The sequence below is a fragment of the Pararge aegeria genome, chromosome 9 (genome assembly GCF_905163445.1).
Source record: "Pararge aegeria chromosome 9, ilParAegt1.1, whole genome shotgun sequence".
Classification (NCBI taxonomy): Eukaryota; Metazoa; Arthropoda; class Insecta; order Lepidoptera; family Nymphalidae; genus Pararge; species Pararge aegeria.
In genome coordinates this window covers 8,289,099-8,306,431 of record NC_053188.1, presented here as the reverse complement: position 1 = coordinate 8,306,431, position 17,333 = coordinate 8,289,099, and the positions used below count along the sequence as shown (strand labels likewise).

The 17,333-nt window shown below is 36.1% G+C and overlaps 1 protein-coding gene across 5 annotated transcripts in view; it reads left to right on the top strand.

Annotated features, from left to right (window-relative positions):
• LOC120626151 (protein roadkill) overlaps nt 1–17,333 on the top strand; it is an 80,920-nt gene that overhangs the window by 36,911 nt on the left and 26,676 nt on the right. For 2 of the 5 annotated variants that reach the window (XM_039893476.1, XM_039893473.1), the window contains one exon: nt 6,788–6,823. The exons of the other annotated variants lie outside the window; for them this stretch is intronic. Coding sequence is in view for 1 of the 2 variants with exons in the window: in XM_039893473.1 (XP_039749407.1) it covers nt 6,788–6,823 (36 nt within the window). In the remaining variant the exon portion in view is untranslated. The remainder of the gene's footprint in view (nt 1–6,787; nt 6,824–17,333) is intronic. 5 annotated transcript variants of the gene reach the window in all.

Here is a 17,333-nt window from a genome sequence, read left to right as displayed (position 1 = left end):
ACTCTTGCACAAAATTAAACGCATATATGTATTGAAAAGGTGTTACAAGAACCCGCTCCTTAATATTGTACTGCTATTATAGGTATGTGAAATTGTTATTTCCTTACGGTTCCCACACACTTCATGTTAGAAATGAATTTATTTATTTATACTCTTTATTTGTACACCACTCAGAAAAACGAGACAAATAAAAAGAACAAACACATGAAGAATGAAGCAGGATACAAAAGTCGGCCTTATCGCTAAGTAGCGATCTCTGCCAGGCAACCTTAGGATTAAGAAAACTAAAAACAAAAGGAATAGGTGGGTACACTATTAACAGGGAACAACTGTTCATTATTTCCTGGCTCACCTGAATTAAACACAATCTAAGTCAAGGGAAATTGTGGGAAACTCTCCTTCCGACCGTCGCGTCCTGACCTTATTACTGTTGGGTTAGTTAATTTTGTCTTTGTTCTCATACCAAAAATGAACAAAAAAAATGTTGAGTTCTGGTTCGTTTCTTTAGATCGGTATTGGTCAGAATTTAACGCGGATACTTGCAATAGAGTATTTCTGGAATATTATTTTTTGAAACGTTTGCAGTAAGAACGCTCTTTAACGTTATTAAATATGTTGCTTACGCGTCTTTTCAAATAAACCTGCGCCTTGGAGTATTCTTATCCAATCAAGAAGAATATACGAGTACTAGCATAAAATAATGTTCACTAATCTTTTCAAAGAATTAAATTATTATTTTTATGCATTTTGCTTTGTTGCGCTATTAATTTTTTAACTGTTTCTGTAACTTGAATGAATGGTTACAGTTTTTTGTACTCTAAGAATAATAACTGAAGCAAATACATGAGCACGTTAGAATGTACTATTTGATGGCCTTACATCTACATCCAGGCAACCAAAATTGCAAAAGGTCATAGATGCAAGGTGTAAGATTATATATAGTAAGACAAGGTGGTGCAATTTACATTGCATATATAGCATTTATATAAATACATATAATATAACGTACATAATAAAGTCTTACTCTCCTTTAGTTTCACACGCAAACCAAATGTAATTGAAGCTGATATCATCTCATAAAGAAGAAGCTACTTAGTGAGTCTACAAACGGTCACGAATGTTACTTTACCCAATTTTTTTAAACGTCACTCATTTGCCATGTGGGTCAAATGCATTACGATGTCAAAATTGACCCCGTTTTGGTTGCCGTGTAACTAGGCAATTGTGAGTATATATCGACTTGATAAAGTCACTATCTACGATACAGTAGGCCGTCACGTTTTTATATTACCGTATTATACCGTACCGTTTTATACAAAAAATTCTGGAGGAAGTTAACGATTTTACGCGTATGTATTTTATTGTACTTTTTTTCATTTCGGTGTACCTCTGATTGGCACTAGGAGGAGAGAAAAATGCAAAGCTTATTATGACTGTTAGGTATAATAACGGAGCCCTACACCTTATCGTTCCTACTCGCGAAGGTACTCCGAGTGGTAGACGATAAGATCACGCCAATTTCTTAACTCTGGATTTGTACTGTCAATTTATAGTCAGATCACGCGAATCGCTTCGTGAAAAATTTAAACAAATAGGTATTCTTACAGTAGCTTCGCAATATATTTATAATAATATAGTCTTTGTGAGACAAAATATTACTCTTTATAAAAAAAAAGCTGAAACTAACAATCGACTTACCAGAAACGGGCATAAATTAGTGATATCTGCATATCGTCTGCGAAAGGTGCAGAAATCTTTTGTGGGTTGAGTATACGCTTTTACAACATGATTCCTAAGGAAATTCTTCAATCCAATGCATACATTTAAAAAATGTGTAAAAACGCATCTAGTACAGCGAGGTTACTATACATTTGATGAATTCCTCAATGACAAGGTAGATTGGAAGCAGGCCAGCCTCCCGCAAGATAGCAAAATGATTGTAAATGTTGATGTTGGAAAAGAGCAACTACTGAGTTTCATGCCGGCTCTTCTCGGTAGAATCTGCTTTCCGAACCGGTGGCACAGTCACTACAAACATACATACTTGACGTTTCAAAAGTGCTTATAAAGTAGGCCTACTTGAAATAAATGAATTTGAATTTGAAAGACTATAACCGGACTCGGGAATCGAACCCAGGACTTCGTGATCCGAAGCTGATCACGCTAAACAGAAGACCAGTTATCCTCAATGTTAAGGATATATTATTATGTAAAAACCGGTACTCTAATACTCTTGAGAATTAATTACACCGCAACAAATCGCCTGTTGAGTCAAAAGTTATCTTTAACACGCAGCACGCGGAAGTAGCCATTATAAAACCTCGATAGATTTCGAGGTTCGCCACTGAAGTACGGCGCGTGTAGCATTGGTTTAATCCTGTAACTGAGGTCGCGTATAAAATAAAATATACAAGCTGACCTGCTTGGCTTCGCACGGTTAGCCTTAAACCTTAACGCTGCTAGCTCATTAAAATGTTTTAATTGGTACCTAAATAATGTACGTAACATTGCAGTGACGATAGACGATGGAGGACAATAGAATATATAATATAATATACTTAATTATAGTAAATAATACGTAAGATAAATGTGTAAAATATGTAGGTGGAATAAAATAGATAAGGCGAGCAAAAAATAGATATAAGGATGTTGCAAAATAAATGGCATAATAAATGCCAAAAAAAAAATTAAATAATTTGCACTCATCCACAAATTTTGCCTTCAACACGCCTTTAAAGCGCCTATTAAAAATCATTGTTACATTATAACTTCACACTAATTATGCTTCACACTTCACACTATTACCTATTTAGAAGGCGATAAAAAAGAACGTTAGGTATTGAGCTAATTACACAACGCGACGCCTGGTACCTCAGCTGTTCTGAAGACGAAGTTGTCGCGCCTGCGCATGCGAGATTTGTATTATCTATATTCTATAAAATGTTTTACTCTTCTCTCTTCGTTATATCTTTCTTCTCTGTCATGTAACAAAATGTAGCATCGACATGTCCCTGAAACTTCAATGTGAGTAATTATCGCCGCCGAAACCGTTTGACTTCAAAGAACAAAAATGATTCTCGTGATTGCCGCAGATAAATCTTTCAGGAATTCATTGGGTGATATTGTAAATGGTACAGGTTTTTGCAAATCAAACTTCAGGTCGGGTTAGATTGTTTCGATATGTAGTGATGGCGTATGTTCGAATAAAAAAAAAATCGAAGATTTACTAGTTTGTATAAGTAGTAGTGCGCGGCCTCAACCGAGTTTTGTAGATGCTTTCTCGATCGGCGAACCGGGTCGCGTTCTCGATGCGGCTGCTGTCGAGCCGACTACTAGTACCGATTACACTGCTTGACATACACACACATAAATTATCTGCGCCTTTTGAGTACACGATACACACCCACAGCGATCTGTGATGTCAGGGCTAATAAATATTTGATTTACCGACCCACTGTTTTTATATGCCGCTGACCTTTGAACGTATGTTTTTTTAAACCATTGTTCTTATTAAAATAACGATGAACCAGATATCTGGGGGTTGATTTACAGCGGCAATGTTTTATTATTGACTGACACTTTCATGATTGGCATTAAAATACCCAAGTGTTACTTATATTCAGCCAATATCTAAAATTGCGACTATCACAATTCATAAGTATTGCCATTTATTTCTATACAGTTTTTTATTTATTCATTGCGAATCTAGTTCCTTATGCTAACTTTTGTCCTGTCTGCCTGTCGGCCCACTTCCGTTTGCCAAAGCCCTTGCTTATAGTATCTGTATAAATAATGAAAAAATATGGCTCAAAGCTTAAAGAAAATTATAAGTTACAAAAAAATGGTAGGTTTTAGATGTGTCCGGGGACTAACAAACGGCTTTATCTTGAAACGTGTAACTTTCTACTTTCATACCCTGTACTTCGTTGAAACAAAATACATAGTATAATTATCTTGATAGATAATAATATTAAAATAAAACTGTTATTCAAGGCTTTTCGTAAATCTGGTTATTGGCAAGGTCTTAGTTTGGGGCGAAAAGTTAGTAATATATATTTTGTTTAGTTCACGCAAATAAAAGTTATAATCTACACAGTTGTGTGGTTATTTGTATAGTATGTATATTTTAGCCGTCAAGGTTCTCTTTCGTCCGTTCATGGCGTCATCATCGCCTCATCTATAAAGGAACTCGGTCTAGATCTAAACAATAAGTTTACTGAAAATGTACTGTTTTAAATGAAATAATATAAACTTCATCTTCTGAACAAGTAGCCACGTAAGGTTTGAAGTTCAGTGTCATGTCAATCGACTGTAACTTATAGTTCCCTTATAAGACTGGATGCTGCGTGAAATTACAACACTTCTTTAGCTGCTACATTTTTAGCCTCCTTAGGGCGTTTGTGTTTGCTTAGATTGGTGTTACGCTTATGCATAATTGAAGAGGTGTGATAGACAATATGCAAGGTATATGGTGTATGTAAGTTAATAAAAATATGATGTTCCCATCTCCCCTCTCGGAATATCAGTGCGTTTCCAGAATGAGTTACAAGCATCAACTTTAACTTTCAAGTTAAGTAGATATTGGAACAACCGGATAACTGGAGACAACATTGAAATGCACGTTACAGTGGCGACCCTCGCAAATGTTCGAGGAAGTAGGGTCACGTAGTTTATAACCAGACCGAAGTCAAGGTATTGCTCCAATCGATTTAGCCATCTAGTAAATCATAGGGTAATAAAGCCTAAGGTCAGTGGAATCCGGTCTATTCATTACCAAATTGTTTAACGATCTGTATTTCCGCGTAGTCGTCACTTCGATCTTATTGTTTGCGTTGCAGAGGACAGAGGACACAACTGTTTGCATATTCATGGCATAACAATGTGGAACATGTTGCAGTAGGGCCGAGGTGGCACAGTTTCTTGTTTGAGTTATAAATCAATTTGTCCCAGTTAGATTAATGTCTTAATGCGGCGTTACATTGCTATCGATGTTTTTGCTTTCGAATAACTGCGTTGCCAAATATTGTCGGTTTGTTGCGTGGCCGCAACCGTATAAGTTGCGGATGGCGCCTATATTAGTTTCTGTACCCTTAGTATATGATTTGAACGCATGCAATAGTTGTCGTTTTTGAGTTTCGAAACAGTGCAATGCTAGAGTAAAATGAAACTTATCTTTCATAGTTTATAGCTCAAATACGTTCGGAATCCTAGCGGCAGTGCCCGTAGCGGAACATTTTTAAAATATGAATCGGTAGCACATAATATGCGATTCGAAATGAGTTGATTTAAAGTCCAATTTGCTTTGACTTTTTAGTGTTTCAATAGTCGAAAACCGACTCTACGATCGTGAGAGTGCAAAACCACTAAGGAGACTGATCCCCGCGGCAGCCCGCCGCTGGAGTGCTCGAGTCCCGCTCACGTATGCGAATTGCATAATCGCCTCGCGTAAACTTTTGCTCTTTGTATTTAAAACGTGTTAGTGTCTACGTAATCATTTCAAAATAATTTTACTGCTAACGCGTAAGTACCTACGTCACGTCAATTTACGGATCACTCGTCTTTAACTCCAATAGTTATATAATGTAAGGTACCTATCGTTAATGTTTATAATTACGTTCATATAAAACTTAAAGTTCAAAAATTCATCACTACTAAGTTTCTGAACAATGCGTCATGACGCTTAGCGGATATTGCCCGGTAAGTTATCGATATAGCTCAACGACTTGCAAAGTTAAAATAGGTGAATGAGGACCGACTCTAGGTCCCAAGGTGGTTGCCTCGCACGGAAAAATGAAGCGTTAGTAGACCGCCCACTTGGTGTTATTACATTAATATCGCCGAGAGCTTCTGGACACATTTAGCATAAACCATACTCGAAAAAAGACTAATACTTCCAGCAGTAAACGTGCATCATTTGATAATGAGGTTTTAATTACTGAGCAATATTATTATCTGACAGCAGACAGGCTGTTAGCGCTTTGCTTTAGTCTTCAATTGATTGACACCATTCTGTCGCTGTATATGTTGTGAAGCTAAGTAATATGAGTGTCCAAGGAACCTAAAGTGTTAAAACACCAGTAGTCGACACTAGTACGTAACTTTTGGCTCTTCAACCTTGATAATACAACGTCAGTGGTTTTTAAAGTAGTAGAGCTTTTTGTGACAGAATTCGTCCAGAGAATTGCTACTGCCATGCTTATTTCTACTGCCACGCAGCATTCCTTTGATTTGAAGGGCGTGATTGCCAGTGCTTTTACTGGCAAATGAGGCTTAACACCTACGCCTCAGGTCGATGGATACAGTTCGGCACTTTTTAGGACGTGAAGGAAGTATACTCGCATGCCCTGCGAAGTGTTCCTCCGTTTATAGCCGATAGATAGATAGATAGATAGATAAATTCTTTATTGCACACAATTTATAATATAAATTGAAAACATATAAGAAGAATAAAAATGCGCAAAGGCGGTCTTATCGCTTTAAGCCGATGAGAGTAGAGTAGAGGTAAATCCTCTTACTATCAGGCCATCTGCTTAGTGCATCAAAACTGTAAAGAAAAAACCTTCCGAAAGGCAGGGAATAAACGAAATATAACAGCTGTGGTCAAAAGTTCAACAGCTTCGACGATTTGTGCGTTCGGTTCGTAAATTGCGAAGTGACCTCGGCCTCGGGCGCCCGCTTCCGCCTCGAAGCTTATCCTCGCTCCGCGTTGCCCATGATTATCTTTTTACAAACCTTCGTCCTAGGCCATCTTGCTGTAATAAATAACATTTGCATATTTGCTTTCTAGGTATAATCAGCAATCCGCGCGCTCCTCTTGGTTGAAGTACGTAACTAAATTTAATTTTTATAAATATTTGGTAATGAACAATAGCTATGATTATCGATTAAATTATAAGGTTGAGGTTAGCGTTGTAGCATAACGATACAAGGTTTGATCTGTGTATACTTGCTTGTTAAGTAAATGATAAGGAAAAAATTCTTACCTTTATAATTGGTCGCTCGAATAGGTCAAAATGTGGTTCAAGAACATGAATAAATAAAATAACACGCAATGGACATCCTATATATAAATAAAGTTCGCTGAGAGTTGCTAACTGGTTGTCGCTATAAATAAACATTTTATTTTACAGCGATGGTTGTAGGTACACTATTCGCAAAATTTCTTTTGAAATAAAATAAGTTGCCTCCCAGCAAAAATAGCAGAGTTACATGATCCCACAGCTCGGTCTGTCAACTGTATCTATCATTATTTATTCTATTTTATTTGGATTAACTTGACAATCTTGTTTTTTAAGCGTTAAAGATATAACCGACCAATTTCGTTAAAGTTTTAAAACTTGAAATGTAGATAAGATGTACGAAAGGTTAAATGAAACCATTTATGATAACCACCCAATGTAACTTCAAGGCTCAATACCTTTATAGATTTTTATCTTTAACAGTAAAGACATTATTTCCGGAGTGACGCGAACAAAGGTTTTCACGTATTTGATAATCCTCTGTTATGCAATCATACAAATGTTACACTAATATCACCACCAATAACAGTAGCCTATAACAGTCCACACGCCTCTGTTTGTTCCCCGTTATATTCCCTTATTTACCTCGTACAACACCCGTGGAAAGAGGAAGAGTAGTGACAACTGTATTCTAATCTGACTTCATCACACGGCAATTATTATACTTTCCAGTAATACGAGTCTTAGAGCTGACTAGGTGTCTTATTCCTCTCCACTCCCTTCGAACGTCACCTCCATAGTATACGGTATATACATTAAATAGCGAGCAAATCATACGCCATAGTTACGCCAGCTAAATTAGGTTAGGCATGCCGACGTCAGCGTGCCAGCCCACTCTAAGGTCATGACGTAAAGTCAACTCTCCATTAAGCTTGACGATAGTTGTTCGATTCCTCGCGAGGTTATAGACGACTAAGGTTAGGCATCTTATTTCCTTAAAACATTGGCTTTCCAAAGAGACAGGCGAATATTTTTTTGCTACGGGGACCCCGCTCTGGCCTTATATATATTTGAGATATATTCATGCGTTTTTCCAAATGTAATAAATTTATTGAGATGTATATTGACTTCTGTCGGTTGATGAAATGATGATGGTAGTGATTAAAAAACATTTATGACTGGTTCATAAATTATTATCTTTTGTGGCTTAATTCTTGGACCAGTTTAGAATCCTCGTAGCATTTTTTTTTTAAGTTCCAAATGTAGTAAATTAGGCATCAATGTATGGGATATATTTGAATGTACCTACTAAAAACCCCATTGCAACTTTTATATAACCATAACTCAAAGAAGTATTTAAGTGTAACATTTTGTTTTTGTTACATAACTTAACTGAGCTATCCACGCAATCCTACTTACATAAGTCAGATCGATTTGCATCTTCTTTTAGGGTTTTCATGAAAGTCGAATGACAGTTGCGACATTATTATCCGACAGCAGCGACGTCAAAAACAAAGCTACGGTTGAGGATTCAACATCATTGATAATGTGTTTATAAGTAAACTTAACAAAAGATGGTGAGCAGAAAAGAGTCCACTTTACAATTCTAAACTTTGCACAAAGAGCTCTGTTTGCCTAAATATCTTATTGTATCGTTCCAAGGGATAGCTCGATTAGAAGGAGAAATTTCCCACTTAAAGCCATCTTCATTTTTTATTAAAGACCCTGTGCATCTCATTACCTAACTCGCCGACAACTTACAGCAGATAATATGTCGTGTTCTTATCAAGGCCAATCCTCGATTCCACAGAAATTTCGACTTGAGAAGTTGTTAATGATACTAGATCAGACTCTGATGATAAAGCATTTACGTCCTGTTTTTTTATACTTTAAGTGATGTTGACAATTTACTTTTACAATTATACATATACAAATAATATTTGCACGTATATATATAATTATCACGTTCCATTATCATAACATTGAGTCATTATGTCACGTATTTAAAAGATAATGTTTCATAACTATATTACTTCTTTTAGACCTATACGAGCTCGTAACTAAGTAATTGTCGTAAAAGAAGATAATGTAATCTTTTTATATTTTGTCGCCTTGAAAAGAGTGATTACAAGATTCAAGAGGTTGATTCCATTTTAAGCACTCATTTAATTCTGAAAAAAGATTTATTACCGACTAACAATCGATACTCACTAACCTATGTAAAGTAGTGAGAAATATTAGCACCTGTTGTAAAATTATGCATAAAGAAATTGATGCATTTTAGAGCCTCTATTAGGTGCGTGTGTTACTTTGATAATAAACCTTTGCTAGAATATGCTTTCAAAGATTTTAGTTAGAGAAAAGAAATGGGAAAATCAGATTTCTGTCTGTCGCGACGCTGTGCTTTGTGTAAGCTGTCGGCGTTTACCAAGAGATCAAAGGCATTTGAACTAGTTCTATCTCTTCTTTATACCGTGCATATATACCTAATTCCTATGCTTATAACAGTCTGCAAAAATAGATTTATTTATACACACTAAGCGAAGTAGTTAAAGGAAAAAAAAAAAAAATCGGATAACGATTTTCGAAAATCTAATTCACTTGCTTTTATATTTTGTTATATTATTTTTGTCCCCATCCTCAAATTAATATTATTTACGATAGGTACATTCTGTATAATGCGGAGCGAATTTAATCATCAAGTATGCAAACATAGTCCGCAATCACCTTGTGCGTCCTCGAAACTTTTGGGAAAAATAGAACTATATTATTATACTAAATTGTTTGCGTTGGTCACGGACTCGTCTTTATAACAATGTCAAAGATGTTATTTGCAATATATTATCTCGCTGGTTTCTATATTATTTTTAAATGCTCAAAACCAAGGCACTTTTATACAAGCATTTGCTTATATAATTATGCCACCATGGTCCCGCACTGTTAAATCGCTTTTAAAGCCACATTATGAATAATGTGGGCAACGCATCCATTCAAAAATATCCCCCATATTTAAACAGGTAAATGCCCGAAATTTTATTACTTGCAGACCGTCATTTGCGGTCGCTTAAAATAAAGGACCCCGTATTTATAATAGTGCCAAAATTCAAGTTGATATCTTTTGACCCAAGGTCATTTAGTTTTTGTGACAGAGCTCGTCCGGGGAAGTACTACGGCGACCGCCACGCTTATTTCTGGCGTGAAGCAGCATTGCTTAGTTCCGGTCAGTGGCGTGCATTACATACATGCACAAAAGCACTGCATACCCAAATTATTTTATATAGCTCGTATTGGAGGGGAATATTTCTATTTTATACTATATATCTGCTCTATGCATACCCTGGCTTTATGCATACCCTGGCCGAAGAACCTGTGCACGCCACTGGTTCCGGTCTGACGGGTGTGCTCACCGGTGTAATTACAGGCACATCAGTCTTAACCACTACACTTCAGGTTGGTGAACATAGGTCGGCACGCATGCCCTTGCGATGTGTTGCTGTGTTGCGAACTCTATGAAGGCGATGGTTTCCACAAAAGGTGGACCATCTGTTTGGTTTGTCATTTCTTGCATTTATCAAGCACGTTCGTATCAACGTAACATCGTTTCCGGCGACTCCTGCGTTCTGGGTTATAGAGGTAGCTGAGACCCTCACCGTTGATCCGTAGTACATAAGTTGGCCGACTGTTGACTGTAATAATACTGCCTTGTACAATGCGGAGCGAACACAATGATCGTTTGAGTTGAGCACGCGTTTCGCGGTCACCTTGTGCGTCCTCGCGCATCTCGGACAAATAGAGGTGTTGTCATATATTTCCGCGTCCGCCTCTGCGTAGACTCCGCAAAACGTTTATAATATACAACCTTGTTATTACTGATTTGCCTACAAACAGGTTGAATAAGGCAATTTGTAATTTAAATATCCTGCTATGAGTACAATAAAAATATTTAGCATTCAGTTTTTTTAATAAAATTACGTACCCATATTTATTTGCGTATAAAGAGGTGATTGTGTTAATACATTAATTGCTATATTCTTATATTATGGATTTATAAATCACATTGGATGTATTAGGAAGTTTTTTATGTGGATACATTAATACAATTGCAATGTTAATGATAAATCTTATCAACGATTAAGTGATAACATTAATGTATTTTTATGGACTTGTACCAGAAATGTATTTAATGTTCTTTGATTTGATTAGGTACCTACTACTCAATGACATATATTTAACCTTGAGCCGAATAAACTATGCTGAGTTTTCATGTCTCATCACGCAGTGGATGCTCTAGATACCTTCGTACTTATATAATACCTCAGGCGTTATAAATAAATATACGCAAGTAAATACTTATGTATATTATGTTTATGACTAGCGGTTTCCCGCGACTTCGTCTTAATATACAATTTATAATGTTGGCTTTAATACAATCTTCCAATTCAGTAAAGCCAATTTAAATAAGCAAACATTTTAAAATTAACTTCCCTATTACTTTGAAAAACACCGAAATTATATACAAATTTTCTTTCCACACATATTAACCCATAATAAGTAGTACCTAGTATCACTCCTTGTATAGAAATCCTCTACCAGCCTGTGTTTCGGTTTCGGTTCGGATTTGAAAGAGACAGACAGACAGATTAAAAAAATAAGTATTTTTTGACCTAAACGAGGCATTTATTCCGAAATCAGCCTTTAGCTCTCCACTGCTTCACTAAAGGCCACTCCGAACGGGTGGGTTTGGCCATTATCACCACGCTGGGCAGACGGGCTAGAGATCACAATAGATGGTAATAGTGGGAAGTACAGAGAATGCTGCTTCCCGTTCTCCGTTATATTCTCTTCTCTTAATCGCCTCGTACAACACCCGCGGGAAAAGGAAGGTTGGCGACAACTGTATTCTGATCTGCCGTCACCACACGGCATGATAGTTACATATTATAACTGCACAAGTACATATACAACAAATTGTAATTATTGTATTTAACTCGGTAACAAGCTTTGACATTGGGAAGTTATTGTTACAAATTGCCACGGACCAAGACTATGACGAGTGCGGTAACCTTGGCTATATCGTATGTTTGATTATACCACGCGTCACACCCACGATTCTGTTTTAACTGTTCTATGCGTTACCGAATCGCTAACTCCGCAAATAAATCCAGAAGCAAACGTTGGTATTATTCATTTTTGGTGTTTTGGCCATTTTTAATAAAATTTATCTCTTGGCTGGAATCTCATCTGGTGGAAAGTGATGATGCAGTCTAAAATGGTAGTGGACTAACCTGTTAGGGGTAAGGCATATGAAATCCATAACCCAAATCGGTTTGAACGCGGTATCCTAACGGAAAGTTATATTGGCGGCACGTCTTTGTCCATAGGGTGGTAACTAGCCACTGCCGAAAGCCTCCCACAAGACAAACTGTACAGCAAAAAGCAAGAGAAGAAGAATAAATAATTCTGCAACAAAATTTAACATATTTATAATTATATATTTCTTAAAGCCATAGTTGGTTATGAAGTGAACCAATTTTACATATAGTTATAATAAATAAATAAATAAATATACAACGACAATAAACACATCGCCATCTAGCCCCAAAGTAAGCGTTGAGTTATGTGTGATAAAATACAGATAAACACCACCCGGACACTGAAAAACATTCATGTTCATCAAAGAAACATTTTCCAGTTGGGGGAATCGAACCCACGGCCATGGACTTGGAAAGCAGGGTCGCTGCCCACTGCGCCAATCGTTTAAATATATAATATAATAGAAGAGAGTAAATGATTATTCGAATGATGAAAGCATGCTTCCTACAAGTCTTAAGTAAAGCTGACATACTGCCAAGTTTTATTACTTCAATGCGGCACTCGTTAATAGCAAAAAATATATATACCTACCTACGCTGTTATTGTATGAATGGGGTGTGAAGGTCAGAAAAGTTAAAATGAGTTTACTATTATATATTTACACGCTAGCTTAGATTTATAGAAACGGGGCGGTCTGCACTAAGAAGTGACAGATCGTGTTAGAACAACATGATAGATACGGTTACGAAAATTATTATCACATTTAAATATTCAGCAACCTCTATTTATCCTCGTTGATTCATGACCTATTGTAATGTAATGTATTAATTTTGACGAAAACACTTATTGTTAGTGACTCTAGAATTGTTTTTTATTAAATAATAAAACTGGGCAGATTATTATGAAGAGTTTAATAATATTGTTCACTAACTATGCATGTATAAGTATAATGATCAGATATATCATCGTGTGCATCATGATTACCAAAATCGAATAATAAGAGTAAAATATTTGTGCACTTATTACAATGTGTAAAAAGAAGCCTTTCTCCCCATTTCAACTTACCTACTGATGATTGGATCAATGAATACGTCAATGATAGTCATTGACGTATACCCAATCATCAGTAAGCTGAAATGGGGCTTTTTTTGCGGATCTTTTAATTACGAATTATTCACTCCAAGGAAACCTGAATTTTGGCCATTTACTCAATATTGCACAGCTCATTTAGTGACCTTTAAACCCTTATTGCTTGAGGCCGTTAGTTTAAGTTTAAGATCTAATAGTGTTTAATCTTTTCATGCATGCCTGGATAATTTTGAACGAAACTCGAGATGCAATTCATCATACATATGGCTTATTTGTGATTCGGGCATTATTTTAGGCTTAGGCCAGGCTGATCTGAAATATATTCGAGTGACCTTTAAACCCTTATTGCTTGAGGCCGTTAGTTTAAGTTTAAGATCTAATAGTGTTTAATGTTTTCATGCATGCCTGGATAATTTTGAACGAAACTCGAGATGCAATTCATCATACATATGGCTTATTTGTGATTCGGGCATTATTTTAGGCTTAGGCCAGGCTGATCTGAAATATATTCGCGTTGCCATGGAGATAGAATCATGTTGTCAGGCCGCATTGAGCTATCCTAACTTCGTGCTGCCATTTACGAAAATAGATCTTTAGAAATATATCTAGGTACACAATATATCAATGGATTGTCCAAATAATGTGAACGTTCTTTTTCCATTTACTTAATTCGAAGTGATTCAAGGTTAAAATAAGAGATACGGTGCAATTTAAGAGCGGTGAAAAAATTTGATAACATCAACCCGATAGTCAGTCCATCACACTGCCATGCTACGATTATGAGTCGCTGTTGTACTCTAATCTACGATAATAATATGAGGATTTAAAAGAGGAGGAATTTTTTCACTTAATTTAAGGTTAAAATTATTGATTTGCATTGCATTGGCGCAGTTTGTAACGACCCTGCTTTCTGAGTCCAAGGCCGTGGGTTCGATTCCCACTACTGGAAAATATTTGTGTGATGAGCATAAATGTATTTCAGTTTCTGGGTGTTTATATGTATTTTTTAAATATTTATGTATATTATTCATAAAAATAGTCATCAGTCATCGAAGTACCCATGACACACGCTACGCTTATTTTGTGGCTAGATGGCGATGTGTGTATTGTCGTATTATTTAAAAAAAAAAAAAAAAAGCGGTTGATCATTTCGGATAGCTTCAACTCGGATAGTCAGTCAAATGTACTGTCAAATTTGAAGAGTCACTTTTTTACCATAATCTACTATATATAATTCTTTGGAGTTAAAACAGGAGAGAACATAGCACATTAGACAAGTAATACGCGTAATATCATACAAGTGTAAGTCCTATAATGACATATTGTAGCTTGTAAGCAAGTTACTACTTTTGTATTAATAAAACTAGTAGTTATTCATTACAAGATTTTATATGCTTTCTCATCGAGTCATCGCTAGGCTACGTGATCACTTATTACACACAAGTACGTTAACGGGTTGTGATTAAAATAAAGTGCTTACTTGTGCTTGATTAAGTACGCATAATTTACGTGTTTGAGAGTATTTCTTCATGGCATATTTTTGCAGCATCGCTATTACGTGGCTTAGTTTTCGAACGATGAGCGCTGACCTTGTATCCATTATGTGTTATAATATTATCAATTTTCGCTATCACGTACGTACTGACAAAAATATACACCGCAAAAGTTCTACATCATATATATAACATGTTATATACACCTACGAAGTACTTTTGTGTAGATAGTATGGTGTGAAATAAATATTGTATAATCTTTCGTTCATCTGTTAGGGCCGTCGTTTTTTATTAATAAACGCAACGTAACGTCGGAATAGCTATGCAGTGTTCTGTCACAGTACCTTTCAAATGTCACCGTGATCAAACCCTGCATAATTGACGGCCGATTGGCGCAGTGGGCAGCGACCCTGCTTTCTGAGTCCAAGGCCGTGGGTTCGATTCCCACAACTGGACAAAATTTGTGTGATGAACATGAATGTTTTTCAGTGTCTGGGTGTTTATCTATATACTATAAGTATTTATGTATATTATTCATATAAATTATTCATCAGTTATCTTAGTACCCATAACACAAGCTACGCTTACTTTGGGACTAGATGGCGATGTGTGTATTGTCGCAGTATATTTATTTATTTATAATTATTTCTACGTTATGACTGCCACGTTTAGTAACAAGCCTATAGAATATAATTAGTAGTTATAGAAGTTGATTGCATCAACCATATAATTTCCACAATACAAAAGCATGATAACGCAGAGGGTTCACTCGGCACACAATCCGTCCTTCAAAGCCCAGTCGAGGACCCTATTGTCAGGTCGTCCTCAGGACGTCTGAGTCATAGTACGCAGTTGTCGTTAGGAGGGCATTGCTCACTTAGTAGCTCCCCCTCCCCTTGACGTTGGCGCGTCCGCTAAATACATTATTGAGGCGTTTATAAAATAAAATATAATTCTTACACCTATCTGCACTCATTGTTCTACGTCCTAATTTCGCTACCATTGTTTCGCCCTGTTTTATTATTCATTACATATAAGTACAGTAGAGCTATATTGTTAACCATTTACGGTCCATAATTGATGATAGGTTGTTATTATAATGTTTTGTATGTAAACAGGTATTTTAGCAAAAAAAAATTACTCGATCGTTTAAATGCAAGCGGGATTAGAAACCTTACGTTCATGCTCTAAACGGATTTAGTGCGGTTCAGGTACCTATATTGTGCTGGTCGAAAGATTGAAAAATAATATTTAAATGAACTTGAATCCTAAATAATGTTTGTCTGTGCGTGTTCTCTACTCAATCCTATTTTTTATTCCAAAACAAATTAGCTTTGACTGCAATCTCATCTGATGAGACAGTCTAGATGGTGGCGGGATAACCTGTTAGGGGTAAGGCAGTTTCCTATACTTTATATATATTACTACCTTATGCCGCTGAAAAAAAATCATCCTAACCGCTTGAATGCCTCATTTTTCCACCAGATAATCTTTGATGATTTTCTTTGTTTCCGCAAAACTGTTTTGTCTGACTTACACAACCAAACTTACCTTTGATGATAGTTTCGAAAAGTACGGTATATTTATCATGTATATATATATTAGATATATATATATAAATTATATATATATAAATAATCGTTGTCTGTATATATGATGATTCGAAGAAAATTAAAAAAAATATGCAAATTGCAACGTTGCATATTGACATCGAATCCGATCATCTGACGACCTTAATACACGGAGCGGATAAACAAATTCCTTTATACTGGCAACGCATCAATGGCTCCTGTGCACTTATACTGCAGATGTTCATATGCGGCTGTAATCACTTAACGACAGGTGACCCGCCTGCTCGATTGTGTATGAATAAAATAAAAAATAAAATGTAGAACGCCCAGTGACGTTAAATAAAAAAAATATTGATATAACGGCGTCGTTTCTTGTATAGGATGATCAAGTCATAGTCAGAGTAAAATATTGTTATAATTTAAAAAAGACGTACGTATGTAGGTACGTGACTTTGGTGGGTCGGTGGGATGATGGCGATAGATACATTTGTAAACTTTAAACTAAAGCTACGAGCTCCAAACACGCCCTAGTGTAAGAAGAAGCCCACAACAAACTTTTTGTTATCACCATCTCACATTGTCATTTAAAACTATTGGAATAGCAACCTAGTTTGAGTAACGATACCAACTTTTACCAATCTTTTTTTCATCGTTTACGGAACACTACAAACTTTACTAGAATTACTAGAACTTTTCTGGAAGTTAACGTTTAGTATAAACTTTGAACTTTTTTAAGAGGCAACTCCAAGCTGTCTACCGTTAGTTTAGTGAAAAATTGAACTCAATTTCCTTTCAACGAATCACTGATAACATATTTGTATAAACTGATTAAATCATTTTAATTGGTACAGAAAAGCTTGAAATTCATTAGCGTATTGCTTACATGGTTTAATGCTTGCGTTCCGAGG